Below are 18,548 nucleotides of genomic sequence, written 5' to 3'. Positions count from 1 at the left end.
TGTTAGAAGGAGGCTACTGTATATGATGGCAGCTCTCCAAGGGCAGAGTCAATCTAGGAAAGTTTGGTAGCACAGATGATGGAATTGTACACGGGTTTGCTTTCTGTGGCTGATCTCTGTGCCAATAACCTTTCCCTAAATACCCATAAAACTTTCCATTTGTAGCCTGGAGTAGCTGCTGCTACCTCCAGGATGGTATGCTTGGCAAGAGCTGGCTGGAACACAGTAGGTTATTAAGTCCCCTTCTCTGCATATTGACACTTCCTCCCAAAGAATTTTATGGCTGTTGTTAATGGAATAAGTTTTATCCTTGCAGTGGCACACACTCTGCTGCATCCAGCAGAGTGCTCAGGGTGGTTGGTCTCTTGGGTCATCCCAGGAGTCACTTCTGATTGTACATCACGCTGAGAGTGATGATGATTGGTCTGGGAGCTGAGCAACCTAGTGGTGACCTGACTTAGGCAAATCTACCAGCTTGACTTTTTGGGTTGTAATCACCTGAGGAACAGCTGGCATCTCCTTCTGCTTTTCACTATCCTGGAGGCCTGATGTTCACAAGGAAAATGGGCAAAAAACACATGCCAGCTCTAGATGTCATTAGGATCAAACACTACCCCTGATTTCCTAGAGAAGCTGTAAATGCCTGAAAGTGTTCCAGGCCAGGTTGGACTTGGGGTTGGAGCAACCTAGTCTAGTGGGAAGTGCTCCTGTCCATGGCAGGGGGTTGGAAAAAGACGGTTGTTAAGGTCCCTTCCAACACAAACCAAATTTTTGTTGCCTACCTTGGAGGGAACAAATGGGAGGAGTTTGACCCTTTCAGAGACTAGAAGCCTCTGTGAGAAGGTGTTCTCAGGTCTGATGACTGCACTCCCTTTCCCAACACTTTGATACAGCTTTAGGTTTTGAGTGAGTAGATTTGCAAAACCTTGAAAGAGTTCTCAGGCAGAAGCTTGTAAAAGTCCTTGGGCAGCATGATGGGCACCTCTCCTGCTCCTGCAGATGGGTGCTTCACTACACTGGCCAGAGCTGTACCTTGGGCAGTATTGTTTATATTGTCCTTGTGATTTATGGCTGTGTCAATTGTTTAATCATTCAGTTGGCCCTCCTGAAAGTCCTGTATGATAGTTACTTACATAGAAAGGTGACTATCTGATCTAATTATAAACTTACAAACCTAATTATGGGGTCAGATATGATTCCATAATCTACTCTAAATGTGTCTATGTTGAGAAGACAGATACGTGTGTGTGTGTAATGTGCGCACTTACATACCTCTGTAATTACAGATGTGCTTGGATTTTCATTTATTTCTGCCTCTTTGTCTTGGGCAGGATGCTTGCAGCTTCATCTGGCTGTGATAGATATGTGGTTTACCATGTCTTTTTCCCTCTAGTGTGACTTTTCCTGGCTCCCTTTGCCAGACTTTGGCACACTGAGGCACAGCCATCAGTCAGTGCTGTTCAGGAGGTGCAAAGGGATGGTTGCTCTTGGACTCAGCACAATCTGATGGAAACAAGTGAAGGTTATATTTCTGGCAACTGCCATTAACTCTTGCTTCTTGTTTCCATGTCGATAACCCACATGTGGGACAGCTTGCATCTTATCCCTTTGTAGAAAGTCCTCATATAATCCAGGGAAAATCAGAGGCACAGTTGGAAGCAGAGGGAAGAGTAATCTTCATGTGAAGAGCAATCACATTTCTTCTAATTCACTCTATTAATGAATTACATACCTCAGTTAGATGGACACAAGGCAGGTGACAGAGAGAGGGTATTTCCAGTGTGATCTATAATGTGGACAGAAAATAACTGCCACAGTGATTATTTGAGCTCCCTGACAAAGCTGGGTTGTTCTTTCAGAGGATCATGCCCTCAGGAAGTATGAGAGGTTGTGGTCCAAAGCTGCCATAAGTCTAGCTCCAGGGGTCTGAGCCATGGATTAAATACTGTATTGGTACATGATACTGATTGAGTATAAACTCATACTGGTTCAAATTTGCTCAAAAAAAAAAAAATTGCAGTGATTAAATTTTATCCCAGAAGACTTGTATTGTATCATGTTATGATACACTGTCTGCACCATGCCGGCTTTATGGCTTACAAGTTTTCCCATCTTCTGGAACTGCCTTTAAGTCATCACAAAGAAAATTTTAAGCCTCATATTGTGGGCTTGCCCATTCCACAGAAGTGTGATCAGATGTCTGCTCTTGACCAACCAGCATCATGCTGCTGGCTATCTGGCAGTTCATGGACAGAGACCACAACCAAGCATGACATTCCAAATTTTTTTGCAAAACAATAATGAAGGAATAGGCTGGGCCATTTTTCTACTCCAGTATGGGTTAACTGGGTTCAGCACAGATTGTCACATGCCGGGATGTTGGGTTTTTAAGACCTATGACAAATTCTGAAGTTTCACAGACACTGCCCATAAAAGCAGATTTCTCACCAAAACTGCCCTTGGTGTAACATGGTTTGTCCACTGGCTTCTGACCCAGAGGCAACTGCATTTCCACAGTGTCATACATCGAAGCAACCTGGAAGTCTTTGAAGCGAAATGTGCAATCTCATCATTAAACACTGCTGCATAGTCTCTGGTGCTTTGTGGTGAATGGTTTTAGAAGGATGGAATGTAAAGAGGATTCCAGGATTCTGAATATTTTGCAGAGATTAGGGGTTCAATGCAATGTCCCACAGAAGAATGGAAGATCCAAAGGCAAACTGATAGACACAGAGTTTGAAAAGTTGTGATCTCCACTTTGCATCCCCTATGAGCCTCAGACCTGTGCTTTTGTTTCCCCTGACTTTAACCTGTTTAACCTTTTTTTCTTTTTCACTGATTCATTTTGGACTCTATGAATGAAATTAAAGCAATCTCAGTAGTTACAGTGGTATTAGTGTAGAAGGGATTTGGACAGCACTTCTTAATGTTGCTCCCAACTCCCTGCTGGTGTTCCTAGTGCTTGAGCAGTTCAGAGGAACTGCAGAAACATTGGGCAGCTGAGCCTGCCTTGCTTGCATGTGTCAAAACAGTGTTTGCTTGCTCTTATTTTGGTTGCTGTCACACTCAGAATCACAGAATCATAGAACCACTAAGGTTGGAAGAGACCTCCAAGATCAAGTCCAAGCTTAAGGTAAAAGCTGTGCCAAGTATTATGTCCACTTTCATTTCACAGAGAATCCCAAGCAGGTGGATTTATCCTCCCTCCTATTGGCTCTCACCTCTGTTTTTGTCCTTGGCAAATTTTCACTTTAATCACTTTATAGCTGAGGCATCTGAATACTCACAAGTACCAGGTTGCCTGAGGCAGAAGAAGGGAGCATATTCAGAACCCCTAATAGGAGACATTCAGTATGACCCAAATAGGGCTCTTGGACTTGAAGGCTTTTGCCTCCAGAAGAGTGTTTGAGGTGCCCAGAGGAGCTGATAAGAAGCATGAGCACTGGTAACAAGGCTGAGCAAGCAGGCATTCGATTATTTCTCAGTACTTATCAGAGGAAGTGTGAAGCTCTCCCTAATTAAGAGCTAATGCCAACTTCTGTGAAATTTATTGTCATTCACCTGTGAATTATCCTCCTCAAATTTAACTTGACTGCAGGAAGCCTGCTAGCAGTAACACTTTCCTCAGTGAGCTTAATTTGGATGGTTAAATGCCTCTGTAGCTGCTTATTGAATGGGACTTGATGCTGGTGAGCATTGGAGGCCTGGAACAGCAGCTTGAGTCAGCACTTTGAAGTTTAGACATACTTCATGTCCTGGGTATTTAAAGTAGAAATAGAACTCTTGCAGCAACAGGGCAAGGAGGAATGACTTTTAACCAACAGAGAGTTAGTTTAAATTGGATATTGGGAAGAAATTCTTCCCTGTAAGGGTGGTGAAACCCTGGCAGATGGTTGCCCCATCCCTGGAAGTGTTCAAGGCCAGGTTGAACAGGGCTTGGAGCAACCTGGGATAGTGGAAGGTGTCCCTTCCCCCATGGCAGGGGAATGGAATTGGATGAGCATTAGAGTCCCTTCCAACACAAACCATTCTATGATTCTGCTCACAGGCACTCTGGAGAGGGGAGGTTTCCAGTAGAGGTTACACATTCAGAGACCTGAAGTGAGGATTCTAATTAGTCAAAGCACAGGTAGCCTGCCCAAACTAGAAAGACCAGTATGATGTCCCTGCACCCAAGTCATTTAACTATTAACCCTGAAGGAGAATAAGGAGATATCTAGAACAATGACCCAGTTAATTCTGGGTGCAGCACTTGAGTGCAGAGTTATTTGTTGCTACCTGTGGGTCTGGTGATATCATCTGCAGACTCTTGGCAGAACAGGAGGCCAATATTTTAAGTTGGGTTTTAAGGTGGATTTGGCATGAATTCATCTGACACGGGTGTAATGCTATGACTTTATTTATATGTTGTTTGTTTATGCTGAGCTGGAGGCACACAGCCAAGGAGGGATGAGTACTTGGACATTATAACCCAGCGTTTGGGTCTCAAAACCAGATTCTGGAGCAGAAATCTGGCTTTTTGTTCACCCTCCATAAAACATTATCCAATGGCTCAAAACCTGAATGAGTCTTCGTGTCCTGGAGCCACGAGCTGCATTTACGCTCCCGTTCAGTTGAGGGTCCTAATAGGGTTGGTTCATAAAGGCAATGGCAGACTGTCCCTTCCTTGTACCCTTGGTGGCTGCGGGCTCATCCTGCTGAGCTGCTCCAGAGCCTGCTCTTTGCAGCCAGCAGCGAGAGAGGTTAAAAGCCTGTGGGCGGAGGCCAGCACAGAGTGCCCATTGTACATGCGTGCATACCAGAGCGGTAACTCCCTGGAATGCTGCACCGCCAAGCTGTTACCACCTTGTGTTTGTGCTGCAGCCCAGGAGAGTGTGTACATTGTGTCCCTTTCCATGTAGATTAACAGTGTAAAACCTAAAACGGCAGATAAATAAGAACTTTTTTTTTTTCTTTCTTTATTCTTTTTCTTGATTGGGCCGGTTGGAAGAGGAAGGTGTCTCTGACTCCCATCACCTCCACAAGCACAAGGAGAGGCAAAGTGCAAAGTTGGCCAATTAGGTGGAGCAGCTCCTTGCAACTGGGTGGCTTTCATGTACTAATTGTGTTCGTAATTTGCAACTACCACATGGTTTGTGTTCAAAATGCATTGCATTTTGTAAGGGCATTAACTAACCCACTCTACAATGGGTTTGAAGGATCCTTGTTTCCCAGAGGTGAACTGGAGACTTACTGACCACAGGGTGAGTCAGGGCAGACATGCATGAGACCTTGCATCTGTTGGTTCCTCAAGATTATCTCAACCAGTGACACCAGCTCTGGGAAATAAGTCTCTCCACTATTGCCAGGAGATGTGCAACTCGAGTATAAGTGTTTTTGTGGTGTATTTTTCTATCTCCTCTGAGCTACAGAAACCATCCCTAAGGCCAGATGGCAACTCCAAGTTCTTTTGCATCTTCTTTTTCTATTTTTTTTTTCTTTCTGCTTGGGTTGTCAGCTTGTGCTATTTATGGGAACTTTATTTGAATTTATGTCTATTGAGACCTGGCTGGAGGTCCCTGAGTGATATCATGGAACTGTAGGACACTTAGAAATTTCCACTAGTAGCCATACATGCCCAGGTCAGAAAAGTGACATAGGGCCAGACTCCAGTGCAAATGTGTATCTATAACTAATAAAAGGCACTTGTTATTACTCTTGTTGAATTTCAAGTCCCAGCAAGGTACCTTTAAAAGGCAAAAAGAAATACCAGTGGTACAAGGACTTGTGTTTCTTCTAGGTGAGCCATGCTGTACACACTGGCACTGTTGTTCTGATTTGGTGATAGGTAGCAAGATTTTTTTTTTTGTTTTTTCTCTGCGGCATATTGCTGCCAAGAATGACCTGGGAAATCCCTGACTGTACTCAGATCTTGATGGCAGTTGGTCAAGTGTAGCTGAGCTAATCTAGCAGGGAGCTACTCCTGCAAGAGCCAGTCTGCACTACCAGCACCTACTCCTGGCAGTGCCTTCCTCGTTTCTTCTCCATTTGCCAGAAGTGTTACTCATTGTTTCTCCTAAAGTAGTAAAAAATATATTTATTTCTCTCTACTGATTTTGTAGACTTAAGAGTTTTTTTGTGGATTCTTCTGCTAATTTTGTGGCTGGAATTGGCTTGCTAGAGGAATGTGTGTTTGGGGTGGCAGTGGGGGAGTTTTAGGGAGGGTGTGTGAAAACACCTCAGTACCTTTTAAAACACCCCATAAGTATTACTTTTATTACTTTTAAGATGTCATTGGGTGATATAACTTTTGCCTCAACTCAAAATTCAAAGCTTCTCCCTTTAACTGAGGCTTTGTAACATCCCAAGCAAGAGTGTTTCCATCTCAAAGAGTTCCATTTCTGATGTTCTAAAGAAAGAAAAAATTCCCAAGGTTGAGAGCACACTCTGTGCACCATCCAGCCCAAGGTTTTTCCACAGAACAGTGGAATGAGGCCTTGAGGAACTCTAGAAAACCTTGGGTTTATCTTTCCTCCATACACCTCAATGCTTGGGACACTGACATGCCCTGAAAGAAGCCCAGGTGGATCCTCCTCCAATTCCAGTATCCCACAGAGTATCTTGAGCTGCAGTTGGTCTCTAATGAATTATTCATTCAAAGCAGGATTACCCTCAGAATAGCTGGCAGCAAAGGGCATGTATCTCTCACACCTGGGAAGTGAAGGAAACAGAGTTTGAAACTCTGCTGCTGATTCAGAGGGTAGCACCATGTTTTCTGTGCTTTGATCACTGGGTTATTGTTTAACCCAAGGCTGAGTTTAATTTTTTTCCCTGACATAAACCCTGTGACAGTGACCACATCAAGATAATGTGGAGCTTTATGGGTGTGGAGAGCTAGCTGACCCCTCATTTATTGCATAAGGCGAGTTGAAGATGTTTGCATTTAGAAAACAGTTGGGGTGTTTGTTTTTTGTTTGTTTGTTTTTTAATTTATATCTATTGTTATCAATTTAACAATAGTGATGGCAATTGTTCATTGCTTTGTGGTGTCAGATCCAGCCCTCAGAAATGCTGGTGGGCCTTGGTTCCCATTTTGCTCCAAGGAAAGCCCTTGAGATGTTGCAGGTGCCTGAGTGTGCCCTGTGCTCTTTTTCAAACTTCTCCACACTCATTTGATGTATGTGTGCATGTGCTAACTTATTCTTTTTTTTCTCCTTTCTTCTGACAGTGGCACATTTGGTCTCTTCTGAGCATCTTGCAGCCTCTGGGTGACCGGGATATTGAATTTGGTGGACAGTTGCCATTCGCTCCCTGGAATCATATCTGCCTTTGCTTCCTTCCCCTTCCATACTCCCCTTCCCTCCAACCAAACTCCAGGGTGTTGTGATATTGCCATGGAGCCCAGAGAGACTTTGAGCAGCTCCCGGCAAAGGGGAGGTGAGGCAGACTTTCTGCCAGCTGCCATCACCTCCACGAAGCCTTCGCCTGTCTCGGGCTGTGCAGGGGAGACGATGATGTCTTCATCAGGCACGGGGAAAGGGATCCCGGTGAGCAGCGAGAGGCTGGAGCCTGAGGAAGAGGATGAGCTGGGTTCCGGAAGAGACGTGGATTCCACTTCCAATGCAGACAGTGAGAAATGGGTGGCGGGAGATGGCCTGGAGGAGCAGGAGTTTTCCATCAAGGAGGCTAACTTCACGGAGGGGAGTTTAAAACTAAAGATCCAGACCACCAAGAGAGCGAAGAAGCCCCCAAAGAACTTGGAGAACTATATTTGCCCACCCGAGATCAAAATCACCATCAAGCAGTCTGGGGAGCAGAAACTTTCCAGAACTGGGAAAAATAGCAAAACAACTAAAGAGGAGGACAGATCACACTCCAAAAAGAAGGTAGGTCCCATTTTTAAATATTTCCAGTTTCTCCCAGAAGCAGAGGGAGAGGGAAGGAATGAATCTTCTCAGTCTGTGTCCAAGGCATAGCCTTTGCAAGATTTCGCCTTGAAACAGCACAGAGCAAGTATCATCCTGCACTGCCATGTGTGCTTCAGGAATGATCTTGAACTATCCTTCAGATGAACCAGTTCAGAAGAGATCAAAAGTTCAATGAGGCTTCTTCTATTTTTGTATGTAATTGAGTTTTGAGATTAATGATTACCTGAGTGAGAAATGAAGGAGCCCACTTCTAAACTGCTTTGTGCCTGAGCACTAATGCTCAAGCCTTTTGGCAGTTAAAGCATTCAACTGCATTTTTAAAATAGAGGAGCGTGCATGGTGAACAACTGAATTCATTCCTGTATTCTGGGTGATGGGCTCCATTATTCTTGATTACAGCATTGTGTGAGTAGCACTATAGTTATGCTACAGAAAATACTTCCATTATAAGTCTCATTTTCTTCCAGATGCATATCATTTTCTTGAAATATCCTCCTGCAGAGAAATTTTTGATACTTTAAGTCTGCGTAAAAATATACCTTTTTTTTTTTTCCACATATGTAGGGATGAGAAAAGAAAGAAAATCCTTTCTTCATTATGAGCTGTTTTCAGCTTTTTTCACCTTTTGATTTTTCTGTAGTATCACCTACACTTAATACATAGACCAAATTTAGTTTGAGTGTACTAAGCAGCACTGCTGGGGACACAAATTTTTGTATTAATGGTATTTTCTGTCCTAAGCATTAGCTAAGTATGTTTGGTCAGGTCATAGTAAAAATACTTCACCTCTGCCTCCTTAGTAAGACATAGATTTCATGATGAGTTCAGACAGAACCCAGATTTGACAAAAGATGCACGAGTGTCTCCAAGACCTGGACAAATTGATCCAGGATTTAGGCACCCACTGATTAGGGCTTGGGTCTTGGCTTGGTTTCGCTGCTCATGCAGCTTTGATCCTTCTTCTCCCATCCCATATACATGTGATGGATGCTCAAATGGCTATGTGAAGCCTTGAGGAGGCTAACTGCCACCACCTCTTCCTGGAGAAATCCTCCTCGGCAGACAGACTTAGGTCAAAATTTTCATGACTCAAAATCACTTTAAGCATTGATATTTCCCATTGACTCAAGGCAGAGCTAGGGAGATTAACATCACTCACTTTTGGAGTGCTTTTCTTACAAGCAGAACTTGAAAACAAACCAAAAAAAAAACAATTCAAGGGGATTTTTTTTCTCTTAATCTTTTAAGTGATGTAGTGTATGGGCATGAAAGAGGTAGCTCTTTTTAACACAGCAGAGGTTTGGCCCTATAACACTTTGAGAAGAGATTTTCCCACCTATTGAAAAGGATGAGCTGCCTTCTTAGCAGCAAGCAATGTCTAATTTCCACTTTCCTGTCCTCCCTAAATGTTTGTAGAAGTCTCAGGGGAAGCAGCAGTTTTATGAGACTATGCTCAGTGACAATGAAGATGTCACAAGCAAATCTTCTATAGATATGTAGAGGGAAAAAAAGAACTGCAAGCCCCTGCTTACTATACACATGGGCTGTGGAGAATATGACTACACAAAATCAGAGCCTTCTTTTCTATGTATCACCCAGTGTGATGGGCATGGAAGGTGTGTTCTTTTCTGTGTGGTCATCCAGAAAGGTTGAATAAATAAAGCTAAGCATAAGGAAGTTATGAACAAAAAAAAAAAAAAAAAAAAAAAACCAAACAAAAACCAAACAAACCTAGTGGGAACAATAGTTTAAAAAAGGCACCTTGTAGCATGGTTATCCTCAGGGTGATGACTTTACTGCAGCAGGATAAGGAGCTTGAAAGAAACAGACCACGGCTCAGACACGGCTGCATCCAGCTTGCACCTGTGTTGCGAGGTCCGAGCTGGAGCTGTGTTCACACACACCCTGTTCTCAAGCTGGGAGCACTTTGGGTCAACACTGGTCTAATCTGGTCATTAAAACAAACAAAAAACCTCAGCACTCAGCAGGTGGGTGCTCTGAGCAGATGGGGAGAAGGCTGCTGCCCCGGTGCACCATTAGCATAACACCCAACGGCTGCCTAGCGGCAGCTGCTGAGCCACAGCTGTGGCAGAGATGTCCCCAGCAGGGGTCTGGAAGACCCCAGTGCTGTGATCTCAAGGGGTGTGCCTGATGCCTGGAGAGCTACAGTCTGCATCACCAGGATGGGGAATAACCTGCGTCCCTGCAGCTGGGGGGATTTCACACACCCCTGCCGCTCAGCTCGTGGGTTTCCAGGATCAGGCTGTGAACACCTTGCCTCAAGGGGTGATAAAAGACACTGAAAAAAGGGAGGCTGGGAGCAAGTGGAAGAAAAGTTCTGGTGGTGGCAGAATGATTTCTTCTATGGCCAATATCTATCTTGTGATGGACACAGAAATTTTTCAGGGAAAGATAACTAGAAGAAAATAGCAAGTTGAAATTAGCATGGATATGTAGCTGTCTGGTCTATCTGTGTGTTTCCCTGGAAGAGCAGAACATGCAGGAACCCTCTTCATTTACTTGCAGAGCCATTGAGAGCTGCAGTTGGTTGTGGGGGAAAAAAAAATGTGATTTGTCACATTTAAATGGTTTTGGCGGTTTTGAAATTTCAGCATTAGGCTGTTTTGATTGCCTGTTGCTTTAATCAGCACAAGCTCTAGAAAAGCAGCTCCTGGCAGCAGAAGGAGGGAACAACACATTTAAAGAGTGGGACAGACCTTCTGCTGGCATCAATCCACTGTCCTTCAGGGATTTTTTGCCAGGACAGTTTGGCCCAATGTATACATTTTCCTTGCACATGTTTCAAAGCATTATTTGGGTTTACCACCTTGCTGGTGGATTTAAAGAATATACACAGACTGAGCTGCAAGTGCCATTCTTGTGCCTCTGTTGGGTGGGAGTGGTTGTCTTGCACATCATGGAGTAGCACCCAAATTTATTTTTCCCCTGAGGAAGTGTAAACTCTATCAAGACTTGAAAAATCCCCTTAACTTGTAGCATAATATTTCCAGCTACATCTCCAGCAGTCCCCAGTGTTTTGAAATACCACTTCAGCATTCTTGCAGGAGTTTCAATAGACACAGCACTGAGAGCAAGTAATGAAAGCATGGAAGCAATTTAAGTAACAGCATGTGGGTACACAAAGGACTGGTAATTCCAGCAATGTAAAAAGTGACTGTGAACTGGGGATATAGCATTTATTCAGTGGCCACTTAGGGAGGAAGAAGATATGCCTGTTTCTAAGCTTTACACTGCTCTGCTAATTAGGCAATAGGGGCTACTGCTTGATTTCTAAAGCTGTGGTCCAGAGAGCAGCGGTGATTAGAAGGGGACTCTGTGGAGAGTCCCCGATGCTCATGTGCTGAGGCCCAGAGGTTTTTGCCTTTGATTCCAGCTGCTACACTATATTAAAAGACATAAACATGCATTAAATACTTTCCTCATGTTGCTTTTCAGTGTGAGCAATTGCCCCAGGGATGTTTTGCGATCCTGAATGGGAAGGAAGGGAATTCAGGAGAGGATCTTGCTGGGTGCAGTTGCTGATGCCCTGGAGTGGGGAAGGAAGCAGGGGATGAGGGAACACCAGCGTTGGGAACCTCTGCTTTGCTGGCTTGAATGCCTGGCTGCAACCCAACAACTTCTGGGGTTTCTTTTAAGTCCAGACTATGCCAAGTTTCACATCGGCTTCCCTTACTTGAAAAAAAGAGTAAGGGTAATTTCCTAACCCGTTTCCCGGAGCTGCTCAGAAGTTGAATCATAGCTTGAGCTGTTTCTTTGGCTGCTTGTGTGGCAGCTGGAAAGTGCACAAATGTTCTGTAAGAGTTTTCTCTTGTTTCAACCCTTTGGCACCTTGGGATGGAGCAAGCTGAACTGTTGCCCTTCTAAACCCACAAAAAGCTCCATGTCATTTAGTCTGATTGGAGAGGGAAGAAGGGAGAGAAGGAGGGAGGGAATAAAAAAGCTAGGAGCCCAGAGGATGTCCTGCTGGCAGGCTAGCAAGCCCAGCAGCTGCTGCTCTCTCACCTGTCGTAGGGTTGTTTGAGTCAACCACCTCAGCAACACTAAAGGTGCTTTTTCCTTCAGATAAGGAAACGTTATCAGTCTGGAAGAATACTGAAAATGTGGCATCAAATGCAATGAAGCAACCTATCAGCATTCTCTGCCTGCCATGTAGCATTTAACAAGTCCCAGATGAACAGTTATTTCTCTGGTTTTCTTTTATTTCCTTTTTTTGTCCCTTCCCTGCATTTGTTTATTGGGGTTTTTTTCTCTTCTCTTATATCTGTAAGCACTTAATTTTCCACCCGTTCTTTCTTTAGGCACAAAGGTTCTTTGCAGCTTTCATCATATGCATAATGTCCTTCAGAGAATGTAAGCTTGTGGTTTTGTAATTATTACTGTACTAGGGTTTTTTGAGAGTTTGGGATGGGTGAATGCATTTTACTGCTGAGAGATAAGCACAGCAGCAAGTCAATTGGAAGTAAAGCTTCCTTGTGTGTAGTCAGAGGAAACTCCATCTCTGGATTTTCTAGCAATGTGGCTTTTTTTTTCCTTTGAGTTTTTGTAGGTGTTTGCCATTTCTCTGCAGGAAGCATTTCTAAATTCAATTCACAGTCTCCCTTTTCACTGCCCCACATGTGCAACTTTTTTTGGTGATTCACCTTTCCTTAAAGACTCTCTCATTCACGTGCTCTCACCATTGATGATGTTAAATTGATTTTTGCATTTTTTTTCTTTTATATTCTTCTATTATATTTCTGTGTTCTTTACACATATATTTGGAGGTATTTATAGCATATGGTATTTATAGTTAGCATTTCACCTACTCTATTAGACAGAAAGACAAAATTAATTCCCTAGCAGCTCCAAGCTGGGGGTCCAGGGTTAGATTCTTGGGGAAGCCAAGGCTGAAACTAGCTGTCCGAGCCATATTTTCATAAAGTTAAGTTCCTATCTAAAAGAGGGGGAATTGAAAGAAGGTTGAACTGGGAAGGAATTACCTCCCCAATGATGTCTCTAAATGGGGATTTCTGTCAGATATGCTAATTTGCTGAACATATAAAAAATATGTATACATTATGCTACGGGTCCATCTTCAGCATTTTCTACCTGGCGAATTGTGCACCTAAGGATCCTGACAAAGGTAACCAACTTTTATCACCTAGCTGTGTCTGGCTTGTGATTTTAGGACAAAAAAAGCATCATTGCCTGCCTTCTTTTTCCACAGAAGATCACAAGTGCTCCCCCTCCTTTCCTTCCCCCTTCTTTATATTGATGACTGCACATTGCACTTTCCCTCCAGGTTCTCGTGTGCATCCACAGCTCTTGCTGCACTACCCCTGTATAGGACTTATCTCCCCGGTGATTTGTGTGCATGATCATCCAATTGCTCACCATGCACGCTTATGCCTCTTTGCTAGGGGCATCCCTGTGCAAGATGTCATCTTAGTCAGCTCTTCCTATTGTAATCCCAAATGTGGCCCGGGGGTTGATGTAAGAGCTTGCTTTCTGTGGCCTAGCAAGGAAAAGAAGGCACTTGCAGGCTAGTTGTATCTACCTGAAGTGGTACGGCTTGATTTACAGCTTCTTTTTCTTCCTCTCCCTCTCCCCCTGTCCCCAAAGGGTGGAACATCCACAGTCCCTTCAGCTTGGACCTGTTTCTGTGCTGGTTTAGTCCTTGTTCTTTTTTTAAAGCTGTCTTGAGGCAGCTCTACATGATGCTTGTGGTGGGTACCTGGAGCTCACACCAGCAGAGTAGAGATCAGCCTCTTCCCAGGTTATGGTCTAATGGCAAATCCCCAGAAGTGCCAGCACAGTGGAGAAGCGTTCTCCTAGCTGCCTCCACGGCAAAACTGGCTCTTGAGCAGCTGAGACATAAATGCAGAGCTGCTCTAACAGGCACAAGGCTCCTTTAGTCTTTCTACACAAGTTCATGGGTGCAAAGATACACAAACTCAGCTCTTTGATAGTCATCCCAGGTGCCCTTCAGGCTAGCTTTTCTTTCTACCACATTGTTGAAGGCACAAATGAAATGAAACAGCTGCAGTTTGGTGGTCTCCCACCTCAGGTATCCTAGGCTCACAGCAAAAATGAACTAGACTGAATGGTGGGTTTTTTTGGTTTTTGTTTGTGAAAAAATTAATTTCGTCTCTTAAGAAACCAGTTTTTCCAGGAGGTGAGGACAACTTAGGTTCATCCTGATCCATGAAGACATCTGAGGTTCTCACAATGGGAGCTGAGTCATCTTTATCCCCCACATAGCCATCTGGAGGAGGATGGTCCCACCTGAAGGTGGTTCAAAGCCTCTCCATGAGGGGCTGGAGAGCTGGATCCCAGCTTTTAACCCTTCCTTCACCTCCAAAGCTTGCTGGAGAAGTGTCTGTCTTGCATAATGTCCTGGATATCTGGATATCTTTTGACAGGGATAAGGCAGGGTGTCTTTTCCAGCTCAGGGCTCTGCCTGAGCCAGGTAATGTGTATCCATCCCTCAGTTCTGTTCCCAAAGAATTGTGGTGTGGTTTTTTTTGTTTTCTTTTTGGTTTTTTTTTTGTTTGTTTGTTTTGTTTTGTTTTTTTTTTTTTTTTTTTTTCCCAACTAGTTGAGTGGATGCTAAGGGAGCAAATATCTGTCAGTGAAGGGATGGGCTGAGGAAATGTAAGCAGGCTTTTTCTGCTGAACGCAGAGTACGAAACAAGGAAGACTTGATTAGCTGCCATATGACCAGGGCTTGGGGAAGCTGTCTGTGTTGAGGACAGGTTTTGTTTTGCAGCAGTCTCTCCCTCCCACAGCTGAGTTTCGATGGCCTTCTGTGACATTTCCTTGTTTACTTCTGCTGTTTTTCTCTTCCAATCATGACAAAATACCTACAGACCTGGTGCTGGGATTGAGGAGATGCTGCAAGGAAGCAACTGGGACAAGTGCAGGAGGCTGGAGGTCCAGGTGGAGATCCTTAGCCCCACTCACCACACTGCAAAAGGACAGGGTGCAAACCAAGTTGGTGCATGTGTGTCGTTTCGAAAGCACCATGGCCTCCAGGCTAGCAGAGATGGAGATGTGATGCGCTGGTGTGTGCACCCAGGGCTGCAAACTGATTGTGTGTTCATTTGCAGAGATTTTGGGGTGTCAGTCCTTCTTGTACATGATCATGTTCTTCCAGCAACAGCTTTTGCCTGCAGCCCTTCCTCTCCTCCCCTTCCAGGCATGCCTGACCACAGATATTTTCTGATTTACTAACAGACTTTTCATCATGACTTCCTTTTCCACACAAACACACACACACACAGAGCCAGCCCGCTCCGGTCAGGTCCATGCTTCATTCTCAGATGGGTTTCTCACTGGCTTCATTCTCTGCCCAGACAGTGGGACTGAGTGATAGACCCATCTTAGCGCATTTGAAGGGAAAATGTGTCTTTACCTGGTGCCCTCAGCTTGTTTTTTCTTTTGCATTTTTTAAGAGAACAGAGACTTGCAAAAGTTGGTTTTAGGCCACTTTCCTCCTATGTGACTTCTCTGGTGTCCAGTGACAAAGGAACTTTTCAGCTAAGCCCTTTTTGGGAGCCTCTTATAGTTCCCTTCTTCAAATTGCTCCCAGAGAACAATTTGAACAAAATATCTTAGAATATTGTATCCCAAAGATTGTGATTTTCTATCACATTTGATCAAAACTGGACAAAGCATTCAAAAAACAATGAGGAGAGAGGATTTTGTAGACAGGAAAGGAGTTTGTGTATGCATTCGCATACACACAAACACTGTGCAACCATGTTAGCCTTGTTTCCTTAGGAAACTGGTCTAAAAATACTCAGAATAAACATGAATTGTTTTGGTTTTTTTTAATGTTGAGACTTTTCCAACTCTTGGACCTTAAAATGATTCCATTTCAGATGTGATCCTCAAGGACAAGTCCAGTTAGCTGTGTTTTCATAAGAGTGTTATTTTCCACTTCTTGCCATGATTTCTAATATGAGTTAGGCCAGTGGCTGTTGGCTTCTTCATTTCAGGACATAAAGTGCATTTCAGGACATTCCTACATCATGGTTATATTTGGACTCTGAGCTGCAGGTGGTTGCTATGAGGAAAGGAATGCCAAGCCATGGTGTGTGTACCAATAGCATAACACTGCTTCTATGTAGGATGGACAGCAAATTCTACTTCTCCAGACGGGGCAGAGTAGTTAGTATCAGTAGAAACATCTTATTTTTCTTTTTTTCATGGAGCTATGGGCTAGCAGTGAAAAGAACAGCATAAGGGCTAAGGTGTCCTACTACTGGTTGCAAATGGGATTGTGTACCTGAGATCTGGCTTGGACTGTGGCCAAGACAGGCTAGCTGAAGATGAGGACATGGTCATTCAAGATAGACAATCAACCACAGCTGTGTTTGCAGAACCAAATGGGATTTTAAGGTGCTGTCTTCCTGCAAGAATTTCAAATTCCATAGAGAAGAGGATAAGTGGAACCATCTTGTGTCTTAGTACAGAATGTGAAATAGAGCAATGAGATTAAGTGACTCACTCAAGGAACCTGTCACAAGCCGGGTTAATGCTCAAACCCTTTTCACTGAGCTGTGGTTACTTAACCGTGACATAGTTGCGTCTCCCAGGGGTGGCCTGATCTCCAAGCATGGAATGCAGAGCTCTTCTGGAAACCAGTCCTCTTCTAGTTGTCATTCAAACAGATCAATTTCTTTCAAAATGGTTAACTCTCTGCATCTTCACTGCTCACTTAAAAAATAAAACTTATTTCAGGGAAGAGCTAGGCTGGATGCAGAAATAAGGGGGTGGAGTTTTGGGGCCAGCATGCAGTCAGTTGACCTAGATGCCCTTAATAATCCCTTCTGGTCTGCAAACCCTAAAATGTGGTAAGAGTTGGATGAGGAATATCTACTGGAGGACTCATTATCTCCTCATCAGTTTCTCATGGCTTTCTCTCACCTGGGTGGCAAGGTTTACAGAGAGAGACGATATCTTTTTATCAACACTGGTTACAAAAACTCTACCACTATAAACTTGGCTGGTTCATTGAGGAATTCCAGTACTTTGCAGCATCCTAACTTCTGAGCTGCTCTCTCTCCACATGGCTGAAGGATGAGAATCAGCCTGGAGGGGATTAATGGGTAATTCTGACTTGCCCAATGCTTTTGCTTTCTGAAGGAATGGGGTGGCACAAGCAAATGAGCCAGAGGATGTGGCTCCCCTTTCTCCAAGCTGGGGACTGTGACAAGGAGAGAGCTGAGCGCTGGACTTCAGTGAGTCACCATGATCACACCCTTGCCTCACTACAGGGAGAGTCACTGCTTTCCCAGCTACTGCTTCTGTGAGAAGGCACTTCTGTACGGTGGCTGGCAAACATTTCCCAGGAGGATGTGCAAGTTTCCTCATACCTCCAAGGTAGAGCTTACACTGGGATTACTACATAGAATTTTATCAATAGTCTCCCCCGCTTCTTAGTAGAACATTGTGCCAGCCTGGGTAGCTTCACCAAAATTTTACCTGAGGTATTCCCAAGTGGGTAATTTGATGAAAGGTCACTCTAAGACTAAGAAAAGTAGACCTGAGTCAGATATTCTTTTTCATTAGGAGCAGCAGCATTAACAGGGTTTTGATCAGTCCTCATTTCTGCCTCCCACCAAAGTCTATTCAGTTGTAGTGACAGTCCCTACATTAGTCACCTATCTAATCCACATTAACAGGGAGCTTTAAGGCACTTCTTTATTGCATCTTCCACTGGGAACTGATGTTGCTGGATTTACAAGGTATTCTGGTTCTTATATCCCATGTTGTGTGCAGGTTGGAAGGGAATAATTAATTTGTCCTGTCCATTTTCTGACATGGTGTCCACTAGCACACAGCTGGTGAAGTTCTCTTCCAAAGACAGCATCTTGCTTTCCACAGGACGATTTTCTTCAATTTATGCATTCAGCAGGACAAATACACTCCAGACTTTTCTCTCTTTGTTCTTAATTCCACTGCACCACTTGTAATTATATTTCTGATTCGAAATGGGGGGGGGGGGGGGGGGCGTGGGTGTGCATGGGAAAACCTGTTTGCTTCCCTGACTACAGCACAGCCATCACGGGAAGAAATGAGAAGAGGGTGATGGGGAGGGACTGATCTGTCCTCAGGCCATCAGCTCTGGGTGTGGGCAGGGGTTGCTCTTAGTCACTGGGGGACAGCGGCTGCCAGCATGCTCCTTGGGAATCTGTGACAAAACAGGGCGGCTCTGCGGGAGGGCAGCACATCCTTTGCTACTCCCTGTGCTTTGGCTGGCAGCTGTGGTGCATAACCAAGACATGCTTCATCCTTGGAGCCAGCTTGGGTCCTTGGGACTTGGAGCGCTGGGCTGTAATTTGGCTGTTCATGTTACCTAGAGGATGTTTCAAAGAAAAAGGAGGGCAGCTTGTGATACAGAGCCAGATGCTCAACCTGAGGCATCTGAGTGTGATAGGGCTGGCAGTGATTTATTGCTGGCTTTCTGCATTTACGGTTCATATCACTGATATATATGCAAGACTTTGGTAAAGTAGGACTGTTGCAAGTTACTCTCTTAAGTCTTTTACTATCTGCAAGTTACTTTGGCCACTGAATTTCACTTTGACCTGCTCTGATGTTGGTGTTGAAGAATGTCCTCAGGTAGTGAAAAGG

At 44.2% G+C, this 18,548-nt stretch overlaps 1 protein-coding gene across 5 annotated transcripts in view; it reads left to right on the top strand.

Annotated features, from left to right (window-relative positions):
* The window catches only part of SETBP1 (SET binding protein 1), a 267,547-nt gene that overhangs the window by 9,156 nt on the left and 239,843 nt on the right, over nt 1–18,548 (top strand). For all 5 annotated transcript variants that reach the window (XM_077790259.2, XM_077790258.2, XM_077790257.2 and 2 more), the window contains exon 2: nt 7,208–7,865. In XM_077790259.2, coding sequence (XP_077646385.2) covers nt 7,374–7,865 — 492 coding nt within the window. In that variant the 5' untranslated portion in view covers nt 7,208–7,373. The remainder of the gene's footprint in view (nt 1–7,207; nt 7,866–18,548) is intronic.

Source organism: Lonchura striata, chromosome Z, assembly GCF_050655825.1.
Source record: "Lonchura striata isolate lonStrDom1 chromosome Z, ASM5065582v1, whole genome shotgun sequence".
In the NCBI taxonomy this organism is placed as follows: Eukaryota; Metazoa; Chordata; class Aves; order Passeriformes; family Estrildidae; genus Lonchura; species Lonchura striata.
The sequence above is the reverse complement of the archived record's forward strand: the minus strand, read 5'-3'. Positions and strand labels throughout refer to the sequence as shown.